At 44.3% G+C, this 24558-nt stretch overlaps 1 protein-coding gene across 1 annotated transcript in view; it reads right to left on the bottom strand.

Annotated features, from left to right (window-relative positions):
* Positions 1-24558, bottom strand: part of TBC1D2 (TBC1 domain family member 2) — a 416182-nt gene that overhangs the window by 163787 nt on the left and 227837 nt on the right. Inside the window, exons 8-9 of the mRNA XM_085641125.1 lie at positions 23564-23674; positions 9014-9204 (exon numbers count right to left, since the gene is read on the bottom strand). Of these exons, the coding sequence (XP_085497251.1) occupies positions 9014-9204; positions 23564-23674 (302 nt within the window). The remainder of the gene's footprint in view (positions 1-9013; positions 9205-23563; positions 23675-24558) is intronic.

The raw sequence follows: 24558 nt of genomic DNA on the forward strand, positions 1-24558 counted from the left end.
TGTTTTTATATGTGATTCAAAAAGTGTATATTAAATAAAGATTTGGCTGAGGCTTGGTAGATTTCAAAAAGAAAATAGGTCGTGTGTGGACTTACTGTGTTGATCATTGATTTGGTCTTACTTTATTTTTCATTCTTTATTGGTCTTGTCTTACATGTGCGAGATTAACTCAAAAGCAACCATTGATGTTGTATGTAACAGATGAATATCTTCAAATGAGTTCCTTGTGAATGTTGTTTGTAGTACATTGTACTTACCCGGTTCACAGGGACATAAGGGTCGCTCTTGTGATTTAGAATATGGAATGGCCACAGCAGCTTACTTTGGAACTGTGGAACCAAGTTTGAGTCTCGGCGTCAGTTTGCTGCCTGTGATTCTGGGCAAATCACTTAATCTCCTTGTGCTTTTCGAAAAGTTAGTCAACGTGGGTCAGAACGTTTGGAGAGCTAACTACAATGGTATATACCTTTGAAAAGCTGCAATTTGCTATATCGTACCACCATCATAAAGAAACACTTTAGGCTTAGAGTGAGATATGGAAAGAACTATATAAATACCAATACAATAATTGCTGCGGCCATGTTACAGTGATATAAGTGACATTCCACTTGTGTTAATTCAATAAATTGCAGTTTTACTGCATCTTCCATGGATGCACTATTAATTTAAAGCAAATAGCTCAGAGTGAGAGTTCACTCCAGGCATCCACTTAATTGCTTCGAGGCAAGCAGGAATTCCTACGGGTGCCTCGTCGTGGTCTCAATGACTCCAGCGGCAATCGCTGACCCGGGCATGATTCTGAGGCTCAGCAGCTGCACAGTGTGAACTGGTGGGCCCTGGGCTGCTGAACCACTTCAGCAGCCGCCGCGGGGGTTTCACTCAGCAGCCCGTTCCCCAGTGGGTTGGGAGAGGTACTCAAAGAGACTTCAATTCACCTGGTCATTGATCATAGGGTTTATTGTTGTTAAGTGACATAAATACATATTGAGAGAGCTGCCCATGTGTTTCTTTATGCCCTTTCAACTCGAACAAGGGACCGACTACCTTTTGAATTTTCTCACAATGTAAAATTTGGTGGTTTCTGGCCGTGTGGCCCGAGTGCTTCATTTGAAAGTAGTGCTCCTTACGAGGAATAATAACACTGGCACTCTGGCCACGCCCACTGGCTGTCTGGACCTGCTGTGAGACATCAGCCTACATCTGTCACCCTGTCCGTGCCCCAGTCTGGGCCACAATTCGGGACATTCTCCCTAGTGTTACCGCAGCCTTACTTCTATTGTTTTGCTGGGGTGCAGGTGGGTGGGTTTTCATCCAGCACCGACTGTTTGCTGTGGGCACGAAGAGCGCTGACCCCCTACGCAAGGGTTTAAATCCCCTTTTCTCCCACTGACCTCATTTGGCAGTTTAATTGTTGGGCATGGCACATTAATTGTGCAGGCTCACTACTTAAATGCACAGCCCCTGGCTGTGATGCGCCTAGTAGGAGTCACAATCAATCCACGCATCCCCGGCTTTGTTCAGGCAGCCTATGTGCACGTGGAACCGACTGAGCAGGCTGAGAGGCACCACCCTGGATCTCAGCTCTGCTGCCATTTAACCAACATTACACTGCAGCACCAGCTGAGGTGAGCACAGCAAACAGGCTGTAAAATTAAAAATGTCCAACAATACTGTCAGAAATCACACAGACCTGTCAGTGCGGCCCTGACGAGTAATGATCATCTGATCCTGCCATGACAGTGCAACCCGTCTCACCGTCCAGTGAATGCCATCGCGCATGTTCAAAGAGGCACAATATATTTATTACATTGTCGCATGCAGCAGCAGCAAACTAAAGAAATATAACTGCGCTCGCCCTGCCGAGAACTCAGATAACGATATGGATACCCTGTTGCAATCATATGACCCCACCATGTCATGTGAATGCTGTGGCTACCGGCCGCATCAGCTGTGCTAATAATGAATGCTCATTGATACAGTCGGGGTCTGCTGAATGTAAAAAAAATATTTGCAATGCTATAGGTCTTGCATTTTAATGAGACCTATGTCATTGCAACAAACAGCCGCCATAGTTCCGGCTGCTTCGAAATAAAAGTGGGCATGGCGCGCTGAACGTAAGCAAAGCACGTCCTCGTGCCTAATGTTGGAGAAGCTCAATAAAGAAAAAAAAGTACAGGTACCGTGTAACAACCAAGTAAAGGAGCCAGTAGCCATGGGAGGATACAAATGACGAAAAGGCCGTACTACGGAGGGACTAACAATCCTATTAAGGAATTAAACACCAGCATTTACAAAGGACAAAGACACCAGCCTATGAAGAATATGGGCAGGGCTTCTACTCCGTACTCTACCTACAACAGATTGCCAGAGCAGCTCTTGCGCGCTGACTCAGGCTCAACCTAAAAAGCAGATATCCTTGCACCGGCTGAGATTTAACTTCTTCCTCTGTAAACGTTAGTTTACATTTTTTTATGCGACATACTACAAAGTGATCACTGGGTGGCACTAGCTCAGTATGTTCATCCAATGGATTCTAGATTGTTTTTTTCAACTTTATACCTAGCTCTTAATAATGTATGTTGAAGACACTGCAAAAAGTAATAAAAGGTTTTTTTAACGAAGGTTCATTGTATTCACCATTACTACCAGGGATGCTTCATCGAGCAACGTAAAATGGGAAGCACGCAGATGACCTGACACAAGGCCTTTAATGCGAAAGATGTTCGTGAACACAGACCAGTACCTGGATGCGTGTACACAATCACACTTACGATACACGCAAGGTTTCAAGCAATTCACATGCAGTCCAGACAGCACACAATCACACATTTACGTAAATTGGAGAAATGATGGGGGTAACACATTGGCGGCCTTCAACATTTTGAACAGGTGCAGCACTGACTATGGGATTGATTGCACAGGCCCTAAAGCGCGTGCATTCAAAACCTTTTTAAAGAGGTTGGCACTTGTCTGCCTGTTTTGAGCGTGGCTAGTTACTCTGTAGTCATGGATATCGATTCACCAAACGGCTAGGGGTAGCGGAAATGACATCACGCATCCTTACACCTCAGTGACATCATATGAAGTGATGTTATAGGACCTTTCCTTCTAACGCTAAGAACACCATAATAAGTGCACAGAATCAGTGGCAGTTCCTGCCTTAGGGTGAAGGGACGTAGCCCAAATCATATTTTGCCCTTACTTGCCACCCATTACATGTCAATAATAAAATAAACAGAACCTGTTACAGTTCCAAATTTATTATGTTTTTTGTGCCTGAGCCCGTGGCAGTCAGCCTTCAGCCGCAGTCAGTGTCTGTTTCGGCGGCAGCTCTGAACGGGGTGGAACTTACTCCAATGTACAGCATAATAGGCAGCGCCCGCACCTATCCTAGGGCCATAAAGTGCGCAGGTTGGGTTGGAAGGCTGTCTTTCTCTGGCCAGTCCGACATGAGCACCAAGGCCTCTCTCCACCTGCACATGCGGATACTGGGGGCTGATCAAATCCACCACCTCCAGTCTCCAAATGAGTAGTGAGTTTGTCGACTCAAACCAATGCTGGCGCTGTTCTCTGTATGGGAGCAGCATCTGGATTGGCTTAGAGCAGGGGCCTCTGTTGCAGACAGAAAAAGCGAGGCAACTCAGGGGATGTAAGCTGTGGGGAGCTGCTGAGCCTGCCGGGAAGTCTGGAGTAATGTTTACAGGCTTCACCAGCCCAACCGGCCTTCTTGGGGCCCTGGCTTGAGTCTAACAGCAGCCTGAGCTTTGCTGCTGGAAAGAAGACATCCAGCAGCTAAGGACTGTGCAGAGACCCATGATTTGATGCCACCGAATATTTGGCCAAAGGGGTGGCACTACTGCTTCTCGCCTAAACCAAGCACTCACGGGGTGAAGGCTGAGCATGCCAAATCCAGGCTTCTATAGGCCAGTGACTAAACAAAGGGCATCAATACTGTCCCTTTGTGGCCACTGGACACTAACCCAATGCCGACCAATTAGGGTCCCCGATGCTGGACACTCAGTAGCTGGGTATTCCGAGGACGCAAGATGAGTGGCACAAAGGTCATCATGCCATTGTCAAGCAAAGGGTGGCTGTGGTGTGTGTTTGCGTGTTTTTTGTAAGCGGTGGAAAGAAGTGGAGGTGTTGATAAGTAATGTACTCCATTTGCAAGTTTTATTAATAACAAGCCTGGTTAGCGATATATAATCAATGCTACAGTGCATGCAAACTAATAAGACGGGAACACTGTACACGTGAGCCTCGTTACAACATACATATAGCAAAATCTCTTATATAACTTAGTTGGAATAAAAGCTTCCTCTCCTTTTTCTGAAAGTGTTCCAAATGTCACTCTAGCAGCCAGCTGGTGTGAAATGCTCAGGGAATTTGCACCCACACGTTCCTAATACCACATAAAAGTGGACTTTCCATTATTTCTTTTTCAAAACATTAAGTGCTGTCGTTGTGAAGTCTTTCCTTCTTTACTGTATCTTGTTTGGTTTGCATGGCAATTTCTAAGGCAAAAGAATGATAGGTAGACAGCTGAATAGAGCATCACCAGCAGTGGGCACGGCACAGACTCCAGAGAGGGAGATAGACAGACAGACAGACAGACAGACAGACAGACAGACAGACAGACAGACAGATAGATAGATAGATAGATAGATAGATAGATAGATAGATAGATAGATAGATAGATAGATAGATAGATAGATAGATAGATAGATAGATAGATAGATAGATAGACCTACAAGAACATTACAGACAATTTGAAAAGGAATATAACGTGCTCCAGGTAAGTTGAAGAAAAGCAGACTTGGGAGGATCAAAATACAGATGGAAGGACCAAATAGTAGGCACAACAGTCAGATCGACAGAAAGAAAGAAATGTACCCACTCTTTTTTCAAACATTTCTCAGGGGGAGAACCCCCCTGTACCTCCCTTATGCCGGTCGGTATCGCACGCCATGCTAGTTCAACATAGGGCCCTCTTCCCTAACTTTTACGCCCCACCAATTTCAAATGTCATCAGCCCCAACTGGCACAGTTAATACAACACAGCAGTTACTAACACAAATACATGTTTTCTTTATACATAGATGTATTCTAGTTAGGGTGTTGACATGATGTACCACAGAAACATTACACATTTGTTTTTAACTAGAGAATATTATGTTGCACAACAAACAATGTTATTGCTTACAGAATGCCTATGACTGTTAAAAATTTGAATTTATGTCACTTTATCACTTTTACTAAGCACAAAGGGAAAGGTATGGTTTTAATATCATTTATAATCTATTCCTAACAAAGAAACATGATAACTTGATCAACAATGTTTTTGATTACACTTTTTCTGTTTGTTCAGAAGAGTGGTATTCCTCTGCTGAATTTTCTTATCCTAAAAAATTGGATCCCAGTTGAAGCAGAAAATGCAAACAGTGCTCATCATGAAACTGTTTACCTTTCTTCTTGGGACAGCATTTGCCACCTCTGGGGCCAGGGGTCGCAAAGGAAGTACCAGCATAACCCTGGAGAAATCCAGGGGTCGCAGTTGCGATCCCTGGCAACCCCTAAATGATGTCCATGGTTGTAGTGCGGCTGCTCCAATGAAAAATGACCCATTGGTAGATGTTGACTTCTCAATACATGGAACACCAAAGAATTAAATCAAGCAGCAGGTCTCCAACTGAACCTGGCGGGACTTTCAGGATGCTGACTTGGAATATCACTTGGAATATCAATTGCGGTCGCAAAACATTCGTACATGGCTTGTGAGTCCCTATTAGGAAGGGAACGCCCATTCCTAATAGCGAGTCGCAAAACAGTATTTTGAGAGTCACAAATTATTTGCGAGTCGTGCATCTGGCCCCAAGTCAGATTTCACCTATATGTATAATACAGTGACAGCACTACAGATTTTCCAGTAAACCCAACTGACCTACCTATGAATGCCCACTAATATTATAAGACCTTTCCCAGGTCAGCACCTATCCGTGCAGAGTTCCTTCTGTGCAAGGCTACCTGTGAATAATTACTGGGGTGCGTATGATGGCAGCCTCGAATGCTCTGCCTGCACATGTGTGCACACATATTTATGTGTAACCAGCCCAGGAACCCTTACCCTAGGTGCTCTTTAACAGCCTCATTTTTAAAGGTGAACACTGTTGGTAAACATGTTCAGTCTAATTACAGTGCAATTACTGTCAGTGAGACTCAAGTAGCGAGATTCACTGACAGTAAAGGTCCAGTAGCCAAGTGATCAAAAGTGAAAAATCCTCATGGACTAATTGGATGGAACCCATTTGGATCATCCATTAACTAGCTGAAGCAGAACCCCAATGCAGAATTCCTATCATTTACCCAACTTTCACTCAATGCCAAGTCACTCATATTCACCCTGGGCACTGAACTCACCCTCAAGGAACAATGTAAGAAAACGGTACCAGCTATCTCTTCTGAAGAAAGTGAAACCATTCCTCTCAGAACGTGACTTGTAAACTGCTGTTCAAACCTCTGTAACTCTTGCATCTAAAAGCACACACTGCCCCCCTTAACGCCATCTGCACATCGAAGTATGCCTCATCAAGGTCCAAAAGAAATGTGTCCAAATCATCCCCACCCTGATCGAACTCTATTGCTCCCCTTGCCGGCACGCACCATCGGCATAGCTATAGCTATCATGATTGACACTCCTGTCTAACTGGATGACAAGCTCATCATCTCCAGTGACTCTAAGCACCCCAAAATAGGCCTTCTCTGGGCATGATCCTAGGACCCGGAACATCGCTCTATCAATCAGGACTGGTCCAATCCTGGTCTAATTTAGGAAAAAAACTGAAGACAAACCACTTTAAAGAACACCACATCACAAAGAAGTAACAGTCCACCTAAACTCTCAGAACCCAATGGCCCTCCAATTACTCAAGGACTGTATCCCTGCCTTTGACCCTGTATAACTAGTAATGGTGGAGAGGAGGAGAGGAATAACTGCAAATATGAAGGAAGAAATTATTTTAGACTGATATTTGTTGTAGGTGAATGGTAGAGCTTTAGACTCCTTATCCTCAATGAAAATGGGAAAGTAAAATGCTCTGTTCTTGTCACCAGGCTGTTTCATAGCACGGTTGAAAGGAGCAGTACGTTATGAGGATCATACTCTGAAATAAATTCATTCATTGGTTTGGACATCGTCTGATCTGTGAAGGCATAAACAATGAAGGTCCTGGGCCAGTCAAGAGTAATGATGAAGGGGTAGACTTTTTTTATACTAAAGGCTACAGACTTTTATACTACAGCCCCCTTTGTCCAGTTACTACATAGTTCATTCTCTGTAAATATTCCGGGGCAGGAGGAGTGTCGGATTTTGTGGCTTTGTGACGAGGGATTAGTCAATAACTGAACATGTGTTCTTTTGTGGTAGTGTACCTTCAGGATCTTCTGGTAGATTAAATCAGGATTTTGTCACAGTTTTACCCACGTCATCTTTTTAATTTTCCCAGGCACCTTCACTGTTATGAGGGTGAGGGAGGGTAGGAGTGACATCAGCAGTCCCAATAGAGGGTCACCATCGTAACATGGGCTCTTGCACTATGTGGTAACACCCGTAAAAGGTTGCACTTTTCACTTTTGATATAGTTTTTTCCCTAGACATCAATGGATGATTTTAAGTCCAGGAGAAAACAATTTGTTTTTCTAGGGTATCATTTTCTTGGTTTGCTTATCACAAATAATGTGTAATATGTAAACTTCTGCGTGTGATGGGATACTTCCTCAACTTACTAAAATCTAATTCAATATTCTGCACAATTGTGCACTGATAAATGTATAGCCCATAGACTGGACACAGGGGCATATGTACAAGCCCTTTTCGGCACCACAATGTCATTCTTACTGACGTTGTAGTGGCGATAGGGGCTGCGCCTTATTTACAAGGCAGCGTTAAGCCACTTAACGTGGCTTAACGTTGCCTTGTAAATAAGGCCCCCTTTCACGCTATGGTTAGCATGAAAGGGGTGGGCAGTGGGTGTTGCGGTGGGCGTTCCACCGCAACATCCATTGTTTTGGACGCTGCCCCCTATGTACAAGGGTGGCGTGCATAGGAGGCAGCACCAAAATTAAGACCAGGAAAAACCTGGTCTTAAGTTGGTGAAACGAGGAGAAACGCATTATTTCTCCCTGTTTGTGATTTTTCCATTTGTACTGCCTTGTGTAGCACACATGGAAAAAGCAAAATGTCATGGATTGGTTACATGTAGGAAGGTGTACCATCCTACACATAAACAATCCTCTAAAAAAATACGCTTTTGTGACTTTTATGTGTGCTGCAGGAAGCAGTACACATGACAGTGACAGAATAGCATTTTAGGTTGTTCATGTGCCGTTAGGGACACCTTCCTACACATAAACAATCCTTCCCTGCACGCCGACACCCTTGCACCATGGTGCAGAGGTACCTGCGTTGGCGCAAAGTTGCTAAACTTAGCGCTATCACAGGGGGAAACGCAAGGCTGCACCACATTCTTGTACATATGGTGCAGCCTTGCGTTTCAGAAGTGGTGGAGAGAGGTGTTAAGCCAGGAAGGCTAACGCCTCACTCCGACACTTCCTTGTACATATCCCGCCACAGTTTCTCTACTATGCTAAATAAGTGACGAAACAGACAGGTTTAGCATCAGAAAACAACCACAATTTTTCCATAACAAAAAGAGAAAACTAGTACAATATAAGACCAAGAACCATGTCATAACTGAGAATAAGAACTATTCTAAAAGTAACACAGTTAGCTAAAACAGACAATTAAAGATGCTTTGTACTCAAGAGTCAGTTTGACCTTGTTTGGAGTTGCCCGTGTAATGCAAATGATATGTAAGTAATTTGTTATTTCTTTGATATTACTGTATTGCAAAAGTGGTATAAGAGCACCTACTTACAGAATCTGAACGGAAGTACTTTATACAAGTCACATGGATATGAATGCCAATGCTCTCCACGTAACATCCGGTTCACTTACCCAACAACATCCATTTGCACAAATGAAGGCTCAGTTCCTTCTCTCAGGTCAGGCTGCAGGGCATCTTCCACAAGGCTTTTCACCATTTCACGGTCGTCAGCATCCAGTTCTGGCAGAATCTCTTGGAGCTGTCGCAGGACTATGAGGTACTTGCTCTCTATCTGACAGTTTTTGGCTTGCAGGTAGGCACACTACAATAGGACAAAGTGCACAGATGGCAATGTAGTCTCCAAGGTTTAATACATGCTTCCAATATATTTCAAAAGAAAAAATCTTAGGAAAATCATCAAAAAACAGTTCATCAAATGTAGGTGTCAATTTTCACTTATCTTTACACACTTTTTGTAGGATAAGTGTTCTTTTTATATGCCCATTGAAATAGATTATTTTCCACTTCAACAACTATCTACCCTATAGTTCCAAAGGCAATTAATCCCTTGTTCAGTGTATAGCATGTAGTGCTTTTCCATACCAACATACCACCATATCAAACATAATGGATTCAATCAGTCATAGGCTTGTAAGGTATGGTCGACGATGTTTCAATCCCCCTACGCATGAGGGATCATAATCAGGACTGGGCAGTATTTGGAGAAAGCCCGACAACAGATTGTATAATCATACAACTGTCGATGCGCAAAAGAGACAAGAAACGGAAAATTTAGAGGAGGGTAAGGGGCCCTATTGGAATGACAACGAATTACTTACAATTGCGAATTAAAATCACGCCATGAAACACTCAAATTGGCCTATTATCGGTCTAATGGGCAAAGAAAGGGAAAGGTTAAAGGAGAAATAGACAATCTGTTGGTCGCAAAATGCCAAGGGATGAGTTGTACTCACGCAAAAAGATCTTTTCTATAAGTCACCAGAAGAATGCTGGAAAACGTGATATTTCAATAGTAAGATTTGGGTTGTTTAATTAAGGCAAGAGTAATACAATAAAGCAATTTGCCATCTCCCAGATTTGAGAAAACACTAACAGCAAGAGATGCAATTTATCTTCTGAGGCCGATCATACTGATAGCAAGCCGCTACTGGCATGGACTACAGTTAATATATGGTCCAGTTCAGCCGAGGCCCATCCGTACGGGAAGAGGGACCACGCCTCCATCTTTTTCCCCTGACAAGAAGAGTGTCTGTTAGGCTGAGCAAAGGTCAGCCTTAAAGACACTATTCTTGTTCAGGCCAGGTAGCCAGGAACTAGACGTGTGCTAAATGTGCAGGCGTCTGGCTGCCTGAGCGGAACTTTGCCAGGCTGAGGATTTCATATCCCTTTGGACGCAACCTCCTCTGCTTAGCAAAAGTGCTTTTTAGGCCCTTCCCCTCATCACAGGAGGAAACGTCACTGATTGTCTCAGACCTGAGCACTTCAGGTTTTAGCCCTAAAGGGCCCAGGGCCGACTGTCAATCAGTGACACCTCGTCACAAAGGGAGGAAGGGTCCAGCAGTCTCACTGACCCTATCCCACTCTGTGATGAGTGAGGGACTACTGCCTCTTCCCATTGGCTGAACTAAGATCAGCCAATGAGGGAAGACAGCAGTCCCAATCCTCCTGGGACCTCCAAGGCTTCCCTCCCTAGCTGCAGAACAGGTAAGTTTTGTGTGCTTGAATGTTTGGTGCGTGCATGCCTGTATATATGAATCTGTGAGTGAGTGTTGTGAATGGGTGTGTGTGTGTGAGCGTGAATGCATGGGTGTGAGTATGTATGTATGTATGCATGTGTGGCCCTCCTGCCCTCCTCCCTCCTAAAATTACTGGCCACCACTGGCCAAGTTGCCGTTTTAGAGACTAGTGTGACCCAACTGGAAGATTGAACGTGGCGATGCCGGCAGAGCGAATTGGCCTTTGACTGCAGGTATAGGCTGTCTGTGAATGGGAATGCAGCCTGCCTAGTTACAGGCAGTGATAAATCGAGAGTCATGTGGGGAAGGGGGTCTCTCCACTGAACGGAGAAATCAGGCGCACCCTGACGAATCATCTGTGGCTTTGGAGGCGTCTCAGAGGTGACTTGGCGAGGTGCAAGTGCCTCATCCAGAAGTACTGGCAGAGTTGGAGTGGCTGGGCCTGCACAGAAAGAGGCCACAAGGAAGAATGTTAATAAGCAGTGGCCATGTTGAGAATGGTTAAGGGGCAAGGCATGCTGAAAAAAAGAAGAAATCAAGGGCACAGAAGAGAAAGAAATTTGATGGTAATGTGCAACTTGGAGTTACAGATTATAATATGTGTGTTCGGTGATATGCACAGTGTTAAATGCATACAGTACATTGTACTTTTGTATTCAAGCCTGTAACATTGTTCATGTATAAAGGAGCTACAGTACATGTTTACCTCAGGGAATGCCAGCCCTCCATACCATTTCAGGCCTGTATTCTCAGCGTCATAAGTAAAATCCAGCTGAGTACTACTTTGTTCAGGAGTCTAGAAATATCGTCCATTTTTAAGGAGACCTACTTGATGACATGACATCTCAGTACATCCTCAGTGTGTTTTTTTTGTTGAAACTGAGCAACCAGGAGTGCATTGGGGACCTTACATCCAAGCCTACTCCTATGTTGGCAAATACATAGGAGGGTTTTTGACTAGTTTGTCCTATATAAAGTAAAACACATGGGCAAACAAGGCCATAAATAACATTACTTGTGTTGCAATTGGAGAACTGCTTGAGCACCTCTTTGGTATTCAAATAAGAAAATTCTTCAGTTTCCAATGTTAAGTGGCAAATGCTGCATTGACCACATTTATATTGAGTCCATCAGTAGTGTCAAGTTCCATAAGTCATTTAGTTTTTTGGGGGCATTATTTATTATTGATAGGGAATGCCACCCTTACCAAATGGTTTTTCATATTCTCACCTTTTTGAAAGGAACCATAGGAAGTTCCGGAAGTTCCGGTCTCTTGCAGACAATATATGCTAATGTTTTTTTTTAGTGCGTTCAGTAATGAAACTGAATGCAGGCCAAAAAATGGAGACACACATTATTTTATTGTTTACTTTTTTTCTCAATTGGAGGTAGAAGGTTATGTCTGGGACAGTACCAGGCTCTCTTCATGTAGTGATGGGCCAAGGGGCGGGATAGGCAGTTTGTAAACGTTTCTGACATAATACAGCAGCTTCATTAAATAAAAAGTCTCTCTTAAGTTTGCAAATTGCATCTGATCCTCAGGAATTGTCCACAGGGGGGCACTGAGTCCAGCGAGCCCTCTAGGGATCTGGGATGAGAACTGAAGTATTGAAGTTGCAGTTGTATATTCCTCTCAGTTGTCTTCCAGGATAAAGTAGTGTGTAAATGATTATTTTTGACCATCACAAAGAAATCTAAAAATTCAATCTCAGAGATGTGATGCATACTGAAACTTAGTCCCTTACAGTTATTCTTGAGCCTATCTAGGAAATCAGTCAAGACCATTTCTGAACTTTGCCATATACAAAATATATTGTCTATATATAATTTCCAACATGATATGAACTGTCTAAAGGGTCAGTCACTGCCAGAAATAGATTCAGGATTATCAATGAAGAGAATGGCAAATTTTGGAGCAAAAGTAGCTCCCATTGCTGTGCCTTTGATCTGCAAGCAATATTTACTGTCAAAGGAAAATAGGTTTTTGAAAGGGGCCAACTTTAATAGGGAAATTATGAACCCAAAAATACCTGTTGGGGTTGGCATGAAGAAGGTTGTGGATCACCTGTAACCCATTCTCCCTTAGAGATGTTGGTATATAAAGACTCTGTGTCTAAAATCACCAGATACACAAGGGAGGGGTCAAAGGAATTATCTTTAATCATACTGATGAAATCAGAGCTGTCTCACGTAAAGCAGTCAGTCAGTGGCAAAAAAAGTTATAATCAAAGAGTCTATATATCATCCAATGGGTTCTAAAATGGACCCACCCCCACAGACTATAAGTTTTGCTGAGGGTGATTCAGTATTCATAGGAATTTTAGGTAGTGTATTCAAGGCTGAAGTTCTGGGAATTTCTGCATTTAGAACATTAAATCCCTTCTGGCTTGAGCAACCTTCTTCCTTACCATTTGTGGTAATTTGGAGGATTTCATTTTGTATGCCTTTAGTGGGTTTCTGGTGTAATTTACAGCACTCTTCGGTATTGCTGAGTTGCCTTAGGATCTCCTTTTAGTAGTTTGCCACTGTCCTGTAACACAATCCTATTCAGTCACCGGCCAGGGTCTTTGATAAAGATTAGCCCAGCAGGCCTAGGCTTTCTAGGTTGAAGCTTTGACACTAACATGTCAGAAGCAGCCGGGCAGGTCCAAACAGTGGTTTAAAAATTAAGTGCAAACAGTTCAGAATAAGTACATCTTGCAAGCTGCAAAGCCAGCTGTGTTTTGAGGATTTTCAGTGGGCTGGTAAAATGGAATTTTAATTATGGGACTCGAGCTATATCCTATTAAAACAGTAGTATTCTAGGCATTTTTTTGTAATGTTGCGCAGCCACTTTGTGGCACTATAAAGCTGCTGGTTTACCTAGACACATACTCAGGCACTCTGCATAGCAGAGGCTTCTCTACAGTTGTAAACAATGTTTTAAAACAGCAAGCCTTTTCTTTCCTTTGAGCAAATGCCAAGGATCTGTAAATCTGCTTATGTGTTGCCACCTATTAAATCAAGCATTCAAAAAACAAACAGGTATGGCGTGTGTGTTGTGTATTGTACATAGCACCTATGAAACACTGAAATACAATCTGATCTTTGGACACAATGCAGATTGCATGCAGGAGGGGTAGAAGTATTTTTTTTAACATAAACATCCAGCAGCGCTGCTTACCATAAACTTTGTTACAGAAGACCAAATGGAACACAGAATGGAAATAATATCGCTGCACTTCCATGAAGGCATGCGCGTGGGCTAACATTTCCTAAAAATATCTTGCCGCAGGATATCATTTCAAACTGTATGTGTTGTACACCAGAACTTTCAGTAAATTTGGTATCTGATCAACACATATAATGGTGAATATAAGAAGAGATTGGACAAACGGCTAGAACTGCAGACTTTGTAAATGGGGAACTAGGTTTGACTGCCGGCATTGGCACAACATCCTGTGGTTCTGGGCAAATCTCTTAATCTCCCCATGCCTAAAAAATGCACAAACTAATGTGAACTTATGCAATGTAATCGAGAGCTCGAGTAAAGCGCTTTAACACCTTATGCATTACGGGTTAGTCCTCCTCTCTACTGCATTCCCGCACTAAAGTGCAGTCATTCACACAGTGGCGTAGCTAGACCTTTTGACGCCTGCAGCTGCAGGTGAGAGTGTGGGGTGGGGGGCTTGCTACGCCACTGCTTTCACATTTAGCTCTTCTGAGCGGTGCAACTAATGCTCAGCCAAGTACTCCGTGCAACACTTGGCCCGGCGAGTTCCATACTCTCTGTGCTCTGCTCTGACCTGTAGTCCCGGTTCGACTGTCCTACATAGGGCAATCTTGCAGAGTCAGAGGGCTCATTTGACAGGTCAGTGTGTGGGGTTATTTTTTGGCGGATTGAGGCACTCACCCAGCAGCAGCGAGGCTGGCGCACCCAGACCAGACTGCCTCTTGCATTGTTAGCTAACAGTGCAGTGGCTAGTAAGAGGTGCAATACCCTTTACCTTTCGAGTTTTAATTAATCTTGCATTCTGGTATAATACATAAAAGGTGAACTGAGTTGCCTATAAATGTCTGTGTAAGTTCACGTTATGGTTGGGTGTACATGACAGAGCAAGAATGCACGGGAGGGAAGATTAATGCAGTGAGAGTTTCTCACAGTACTTATTGGTGGCTAATGAAGGTGTTCAGACCACATGCTGCAGGGCCAGACTGGCGGGACCGGTCATCGGGCGTTTCCCCAAGAGGCTGGAAGAGTGGGGGCTAGTTTTGCAGAGGTGAGGCCGGTTTTGTTACTGGGGCCAGTTTTGTGCCCATATAGGCCTATTTTGTTACTGGGGACTAGTTTTGCAGCAGTGCTGCAATATCGGCTTCCAGTAACAAAATCAGCAAACAAGCGTTTCCAGCCTCCTGGGGCCAAGCAGAACTTCTCCAGAGGCTGGTCTGAGAAAATTGCCTGGGCTGCTTTGGGTTCCCAGTCTGGTCTTGACATGCTCCTCCAATAATTGACCTCTCTCCAAAGTGCACAGAATGATGTTAAACTCCTCCCTTATAGTAATCCATGTCAGTGATGAAGGGTCAAATTAGCAACAAACTGCGATAAATTATAAAAAAAATTATCGCAGGCTATCGCTGGAATATATCACCACGCTAACGCTGTATTAGCAACAATTAGCGCTATGGCGATAAATATTCCAGCGATAGCGGGAGGGAAGGGCCAACATCGCGACAAAACCAGCGATGTTGCATGGGGAAGGGGGAAAACCTTGCTGATACGACCCTGTGGTCGTATCAGCATAATCCACCCCCTATGTTAGGTATGGTTAAGTCAGGAAAATCGCAGGTGTTAAAAAACCGGCGATGACCCCGGTTAGCGCGACTTTTCACGTCGCTAACCGGGGCCAGGTCCTCCTTGGTAATAAGCGATAGGCCTGTTAGCAGCTGTTTACCAGGTCTGTTGGTCGGGAACGCCTACTTTGCATGTCATTAGCTGACATGCAAATCATCACCCAAACCAGTCGCTGTCGTCAGAAAGCTGTCGCTAACTGCGGTTAGCGACAGCTTGCTGATAGGGCGATAGAATTATCGCTGCTTTAGCAGGAAAAGGTCCCGCTAAAGCGGGGATATTGCCCTTGCTAATATGCCCCGAAGTTCCCTGTTTAAATTTCAGGTTTTACTTGATCTTGCAGTACATCCTTTTTGAAGATGTTGTGTTATTAATGTTTTTCCTGCAACATCAGACGCTTGTATAGTGCAACTGAGAACACAGTCGCCTCTAAGTATCTAAATAAGTTCAGGTTATGGGTGGGTGTGCATAACAGAGTTTATATGAGAGGTCTGGAGTTCAGGCTGAAGTCAGTTAATACTTCTGATTCTGCCTCCTTGAAGGTTCATACAGTTGTTTCTACTATATGCTCATCCAACCTACCTCCTCGCTGCAGAGTGTACAGACAGATTTCCAAACACATGCCAAATGTAATTACCAATTTATGTGAAGTAGTGTGATTACTACTATATTTACAGTTGAGGTGAGAGAAAGGGTGTGCTTTGTGCATCTGTGTGTGTGAGAGAACGAGAGAGAGAGCATGGTGAGGGAGCCAACAGAAGGAAGTTATGCAGAAAGACAGAGTGAAAAGATAATGAGGAAGAGGAAGGAGATGACGTGTGAGATATGTAAATGGAGGATTTCCAAAAAAAAGGAGAAAAGTGGCTTACATGTTTGAGAAAATGCAGAAGAAAGTAGTGTGAAGTTAAAAACATGAGTAGTTTTGACACTCAGAAGATCAAAACGCCTTTCACAAACATAGTCATTTTCAATTAACAGTATAAAATTCTCTGAAACATTTTTAATTCTAATTATTCACAATAAAATCAGTGGTCCTACTCATTCATCTGATACTGCTAACAAGCATTGAAAAAGCCAATATAGAACTGGCTAGTTTGGTCATCGTGTATTGCTGTGTGATATGTCTAAACAACAGAAAATTCACATAGTCTCTCAATTACTAGATATTGAGAAACAGCCTTTACCACGATGGCCAAGCCACATGCTGCAGTTACAACACGGCCACTGCAACTAATGCGTCTTTACCACGCATTACTTTACCGCACACATTGTTTCAACATCATGCCTAAGGGAAAGCGGCGTAGGACTTTAAAGTTTAATGCTTTCCCTACTCCAAAGTCCAGCCCTTTCCTTAAGGCATGTTGTTGTAATAATATGCGTGAAAAAGGAATGTGTGGTAAAGACGCATTTGTTGTAAAGACTGCGGTGTAACAGCATGTGTGGTAAAGGAATGCGTTGTTTTAACATACAATCCTAGATATAGATTTGATTCATGCTTCAGACAGTGGCACTCGAAGTGTCACACTTTATACAGTAAAATGTCACTCATATACCACCTGAACCCATAGACACGGCACACATAAACAATTTGAAAACTTGGCAGCTATGCTGCCCTACAATGACTAGTCACTCTCAAGTCTGAATTCTGGTGTGGTATCTGGAAAGGGTAGAAGGCTGTTGACCTCTCTGTCATCACGAATGGCGTGCATGGAATGAGCAGGCAGCTGTGCGGTATTTGGACTAGAACCAAAGAGGTTGTTAAACTGGGAAATGACTCTGCCCTAGTAGCCTTTGGTATTTGTGGGAATCCCATTTGTTGGAGGTCCAACTCTAACCTCAACTAAACAGTGCGGAATCGGTGGTGCAGTTGCTAATAGAAAAAAAATTGACATCAAGAGTGAACTCTTAAGAAAATGGACCAAATTAGACTTTGATAGAGGCTTTGGGGCTCTGGAAAGGACCGACTCAGAGGACAGCAGTACCGAGACCAGAGTTGAGGGTCATGGAGGGTTGATCAGTCGCCCCAGAGAACCATGCAGCAAAAATGAATCTTTGAGAGGCCTCTACCTGACCGGATGAAGCCCTGGGACAGCGGAGAGGCAGCTCACCTATGCAGAATCGGCAGCAGGCAGAAATCTGGCCCAAAGGAGACCTGATCTTCTGCTGGCTCTGAGGAGCACCTGTGCTCCTTTTTATGTGCCTGCTCCTGCAAACAGCTCTGCAAGCTGTGGAAGGGAGAATCGGCCCAAACTGCATGTTACGAAGACAATCTTGGCTTACCTTTGAAAGGATGCCATGTCCTACTCCCTTTCGCTCCTCTCATTACTGTGCATCTGTACACAGGCATCACAGCGTGAAGCATCCCGCATTTTACCCCGGTAGTATTGATAACACACAAGTGACCCGGGAATCTCTAGGGACCTGGGGTAACGTAGCATTAGAAGAAGCAGTGGTCCCTCTAAAAAAAGTACTAGAATATCACATAACCAAATGGTATTTTAATCAACAAACATAAAAACAACGGCACAGTGGGTGCTTGTGCTAAAACATTCTCTGTGCTCTCATATATCTGTGATACATGCAAGTGATAAAGTGTGATCAACATGTGTATGAAAACAACAAGAACAGCAAGGCCTGTCAAAATGATGCAAAACGTGTGAAAGGTCCGTGTTACAGTAAATTGTGTTTCCATCCCTTCATAGGTCACAAGGTAACAGGGGAACCCAAGAGAGAGAGCAGCACATATACAGGACACGCTTACCTGGAAACGGAGCAAGGAGGTTGTTGGGATGGAAAAGTCCTCTTCATGGTCAAAGACGTACTGTTCTGTTGTCTCCGTCCCTAATGCTGATTTTTTTGTCATGGGAGAACAAGGATCATGTATGTGCGCCATGATATAGGCCTCTCTCACGGATGACTGACTTGTTGGACCGGGAGGGGCGCCCATAGTGCTACCCAAATAGTGGTGGAAGACTACTGCCTTCACCAAGAGTTAAGCAGCACAAGCGCGGTGATAACAGCTTACCGTGTAGTGATCAGTAGGAGTGAACAGGTCCTTTTGTACCTGTGTCGTTGAGTGAGGACTACAGGCTCACTCACCTTTTTAAAAGTTCAGCAGCTGCGCGCCTAACTCACCCTGGGTCTACATCAGGTAGATGTGGAGTGCTGCAGAGTAGTAACTCCTGCGCTGGATGTATGTGTGACTGGGAGGGTCAGGGGCATAACACAGGCCCCCGCATCCCCCGCGGTGCAGGGGGGCCCCCTCGACACAGTACTTATGCCTGAGCGCTCCGGAATAAATCTGGAGCGGGCCCCTCTGTGTATATTGCAGGGGGGCCCCTTGAACTTTCGTTACGCCACTGGGGAGAGTACAGTACAGGGGCAGTGCTGTACAATATATGTTTCGTTAGTGAATATACTCAGTGCATATATGCCTGCTTAGAATACATTACATGAGAGATGTAGGGCTGGGTAGTACGTGCGCAATGCTGTGCTGGGTGTATGTGAGCGTGCCTGAAGTACATTACATGATGGGGTGAAGTGTTGTGCAGCGTGCACTTGGTGAGTGAGTGTGGTGGCAGTGTATGTGTTTGTAAATAGCACACTGGCAAAATACAGAAAAGCTACACAACGTGTCTTGTTTTAATACATATGTTGATCATGCTTTATCACTGGTGTATCACCTATATGAGAGCAGCAAGCACGGTTCAGCACAAGCACCCACTGTGCCGTTGTTTTTATAAATCTTCAATATGTTTGTTGATTAAAATACCATTTGGTTATGTGACATTCTAGTACTTTTTGAAAGGCACCACTGTCTCTTCTAATGCATTTTACCCCAAGCACTACAGACATTCGGAGTGAGGGTCTAGCCACTGCATGGGTCCACAACAAGACTTACAGGGATTAAACTCTTCAGGATTCAGGAGAAGATTTGAGTCTACAAATCAAAACAATGGCGGCGGCTCCTCCGTTGGAGTGGAGGAACGTCGCCCCACTTAAATGGCCCCGAGCCCCGAGATGAAAAATAAAAAGGTCATTCATCATTACCATTTTATTTTTCATCCTGACAACCTCCTGTCCTGAAAGAGCGTCAGAATGACAGCAGCAGAGATGACTGGGAGGAGGGCAGGTTGTATGTGCACTTTTCAAAGCGCGCATGTCTTTTTGGCCGGCCGGCCGTCTTGCGACGCCAGCCAGACATGCGCATTTGAAACCTCTAACCCAGCTGTAACCCAGTGGCTTAGAGCAACCTCAGGCCTCCTTAGTTCTGTGGAGCGCCGAGACACGCCGCTCCCTCCAATCAGGTTTCTGCCCTCATGCTGCTGAGGGGCAGCACCCTGATTATTGGTCAAGGGAGTTTCCTGGTGGCCGGGCTGCAGTGCGGCAAGGTCTGGAGCAGGAGGTCCTGTTGTCAGGTAAGTGTTTCTCTTAATATATTTTGTTTATGTTTGTGCGCACCCGCCCGGCCATTTATTTTGATCTTTTTTAAAATAATTCAGTGCGTGCATGCCTGCCCCCTCTTCCCATTGATGCCAGCCGCCATTGTGAAACAATGAAAAGTTGAAGGAAAAAAAACCTCAGGAGCGCCAGGTTTGGATCTGTGGAGCCACAAGATGAAGATGCGTGATGTCTGTGGAGCCGAAGTCACACCTCCCTTGGATTTGAGTGACTCCAGTTCCAACTTTAGAGATTGCCGCCTTGCACTAGTGACCACACACACTGCTTTAGAAATTGTACCAGGTACTGCCTGGTGACTGGGAGGGCATATCTGTTAGGAATCTGCAGGAGTGTAATACGCCTTAACCCTTGGCTTTTTGTTTCTTCTTATGAAGGAACCACTGCGGTTGCAGATATGTATAATAAATGCTGAATCTGCAACTGTGCAAATAAGCAACCAACATGCACCTATCAATGTGTGCAAAATATGTTTAACGAGTTTAATAAGCCAATCGAAAGTGATTTGGAAAGTGTGATTATATGGGGATAGATGGCGGCTGTTCTCTAATGATTCTCTCTGTGTAATAAATCAAAAAAGTCCCTTATCAGTTAATGAGTATACTTTCCAGGAAAAGTACCTCATAAGGGCCAGCTTGAACGCCGATTATCCCTTTTATGTTTTAACAGTAGTCATAAAACCTCTCAGTGATCTGCCTTGCACAGCGCTGGACCCGACGGCAGATATTATGTAATTTTCTTTCTGCAGGGCAAGTCCCCTCGTTTCCGGTATTTGTTAACTGTCCCTGGACCACTCCCACTCGTCTTGCTCTGATCCCTGCATCGATTAAATGATGAGACTGCTGCAAACACCGCCGGCCTGCAGGCTCAGCTGAGCATCAGAGGTTTATTATCCGTTCTCTTGAACTTTACCTCTTGCACACCGAGGCAACCTTCAGTGTGATCTCCACACACTGTGAGCTCTCATTAGATGACCTGTTTCAATTGAATTCAATCTAACGAGCTGGGCTGTATTTCCTGGTGGCTCTAATCCATGTTCTAGAGAGCAGGTTCAGCCAACAACTTGTCTGTCTGCCCTCTGAGCTCATAAATAAAATGAGAGTTGGGATATCAGGTCAAGTGACTTTAATCCAGTTTGTGCGGACAGGTTTAAGTGCATTTCCTGGTGGTTCTAAACCATGTTCTAGAGAGCAGGTACAGACAACAACTTGTCTATCTGCACACTGAGCTCATAAATAAAATGACATTTGGAATTTCAGGTCAAGTGACTTTAATCCATTTTGTGCGGACAGGTTTAAGTGCAGCTCCTGTTTATCGATATCTCAAGGTCATAAAAGATTTCCCATGTCCTTGTGGCTGAGTCCCAAGTGGACTTTGTTTCACAACCAATTTCCTGCTGGCTCCATTGCTGACGCTCTCTCTTAGTTCTTTCCAACCATATACAGTCTGGCTATATTTTCCTATATTTTACTTTCCTACGTGTCGGCTTACATTACACGACTCACTCTATTTCTGATTATTTCTAACTCGTGATGCCTTGATTCCCAATCTTTCATGGCAGGCCATTCCCGCCCTTGACATCTCACTGACCCACTGGCTTCTGCGGCTTCAATCCCATCGCAGTGTACTTGCTAAACCAAAACAAAAACCTCCCAAACTTAAATCACCCCCTTGCCCAATGCATGTCTGAGTAAACCTCAAACGTAAGGATAAGGAACTGAGCCATGGGGGTGGCATTTTCATTTTCAAGTTTATTTCTTTATTTCTATTTACTTATTTATCTGCAAAATACACAATCCCTCCTTAACATCCTCTCATACTTAGGCTCAATCATGTCTATCAAAATCCTCCAGGACAAGATCAATGTCACTGCACTACTAATACGAATATGCTGTTGTTACATACAGTACTCAATTGTCTATCATGGATCTTTTTAGTGTATGTTTGTATCTTTTATGGATTTTATTAACCGATTGAAGATTTTTTTGACTGACTCACGGACATACCGTACTCATCAATGGGTTTCCAACTCCCTGCTCATCCTTAGAATAATAATGCAAAAGTGCGGAAACAACAGAATGGCACTTCATGAAGTAGCACTCCTTTAAGTAGCCCATCCTGCTGGCAGAGTCAAAACTATTAGGAAAAATGCACAAGAAAAAAACCCTAACTGCCAAAGCCAACTGTATACAAGACCAGCTCTCTTCAACTATTAACTCAGTTGGTAGACGAACATATTTAAACTGTTCAATTGTCTAATATTTGAATAGTAGGGCTTCCTTATTTACTGGAAGTGAATGGGAATAAATAGTACAGGAACATAGGAGGTCATTAGGATGGCGTAGGGACTGCCATTGCCGGCCTGGCAGTGGCGGTCCCTCCGCCATCTGCATGCCCATTTCCCCCCGCCAGATCAGGATGGCAGGAGGAATCGTTCCGCAAGCGTGGCGGGCGCAAAGCCTGCCCGCAACGCTTCCGCCATGCTTTCCGCCACAGGCAATCGTAACGATTGCCTGGCGGAGTTGATAAGGCAGTGGAAATGGGGGCGGTGCCTCGTAGGCACCACCCGCCCGATCACAATGCTGGGTTCAGCCAGCCTTTCCACGGCGGTGGAACCGCCATGGAAAGGCTGGTGGAGGCTGCCTTCGGGGGGCCCGTTATGGGCCCCCTCTGTGGGGGTACCCATGGTACCCCCTCCAATTCCATGCACAAGGTGGCAGGCACCGCGCGGTGCCTGCCACGTTGTGCAGGGAAATGCACAAAATGGCCATTTAACATTGCGGCGGGTGCTGCAGCCAGCAGCACCCGCCGCAATGTTAAATTGCCAGATGCAACAGCCGTGATGGTGGTTGCATCATGATTAGGGGTGCGGGACCGCCGCATGACAGGCGGGCGGTTCCATTACCGCTAGGATGGCGGGCGGACTCAAGTCCGCCCACCATCCCAATGACCCCCTCAGTATTATGCCTGCCTGAACTTTATCTTCAGAGAACGTATCTGTGGGCTCAGAGTCATAAAAGAATTAACATGCAATGCGTAGAAGTGAAAACTGTCACCTTAAACAACTCTGGTGCCTAAGAAAATTCTTTCCTCACCTGGATCTAACGCCAATATTTTAGGAGCTGGTACTTTCTAGACTGGACTATGGAGATTCTCTCCACCCAGGCCTTGCTCGTGTCCATCTATTCCCCTTAGAGCAGAGGTAAATATTGTCGCTCATTTCGTTTGAAAATGCAAGTAATTCAACCCCATTACCCAGCCATAACCTCACCTCAAAGGCTCCCAATAGAAGCACAAGCTCAGAATAAAACAGCACGTGCCACTCATGAAGTCCTCCGCATGACTACTTCCTCTTACTTAACGGAGAAACTGTAAATCTATGGTGTCCACTGAGGATCAAGAAGTATACAAGTCCTTCTCCTTGAATCTAGTTAACTAGATAACTTAAGGACGCATACTTTCATGGTACATTGTTCCATTGAACTCTGGATTGTTTAATTCTCACGGTGGAGTTCTGCTGTCTCTCATATGCTGTTCTGAAGTGAAATGCTGCTCTCTCTTATGTTATCTATACAGTGAGACACCTCAAGCTGCCATGAAAACAGATGCAGTTAAGTACAAATATAAATGTGTCTTGCCTTCATCTGAAGAGCTTTCTCTCGCTCTGCAATGTTTGTCCAGATATTCGTTATATGATGGATTTCCGAGTTCAAAAACTTGTTCTGTGTCTTGTAGGCTTCCAGATCATCCTAGAATGAGAGAAAAGGAAAATCGTTAAATCTCCTTGAAGCACGACACAGGGAGCTACAAGACTTTGTTTATGTGTTGCACTCCGCTTTGGAGATTTGTAAGACCGAGTCTCAAAAAATGTAGAATTCCATTCAACAGTTCCAGCAAATGTCTCAACGAAAGGTAGAGACCAGTAATGCACTAAAGCGGCTGGGGGTGATTCTGTTACCAGTATGTGCATTAGAAGCAGCCAGCTCATGCCTCAAAGGCACTGAGATCACCTGAACACAAAACAAATTGAACTAGACCCGCTTATGTTTAAAAAATACACTTTTATAATGGACAAGTTAGCACAGGAAAGAGTTTTTTTTTTCAATTACAATAAACTGATGTAAATACAAATGCTTACAAACTAGTCAGGGTTTCGTGCATTGGTTCACAGAGGGGACAAATGATATTCTAGGATCTCAGGTTAACATAATCTGAAAGTTAAAAAGCACTGGCAAAATCAAGATGTCTTGTGCAGAACACATATTGGCTTTGAGTTCCCACCAGATGGCCACCACGTATGCACAGGCATCTGCGGAGGCCAGCATGCAATGGTATTGTTTTAGATGCAGTAGAATCTTTGAAAGATGACCACCACCTGTATGCCTGGATGCTGGTAGTTTAATGATTTATGTGTTTTCAGTTTACATGTGGAAGTGAAGGTCATGGTGTTTTCAGGAATCTCAGGAAGCATACCCGAAGACACGTGGGCAGAGTGTCCACTTGGGCATGCTTATGGCATATCCAGATTGTGATTCTCTGATCAGACTTGTTCCAGGGTCATGGGTGGTAGTGGGGTGTCCCTTAGGGTCTCACAGCCTGTATCACAGTTGGTATTGTTGATATTCCAAGTAGT

This window comes from Triturus cristatus, chromosome 2_2 (assembly GCF_964204655.1).
Source record: "Triturus cristatus chromosome 2_2, aTriCri1.1, whole genome shotgun sequence".
NCBI classification, from domain to species: Eukaryota; Metazoa; Chordata; class Amphibia; order Caudata; family Salamandridae; genus Triturus; species Triturus cristatus.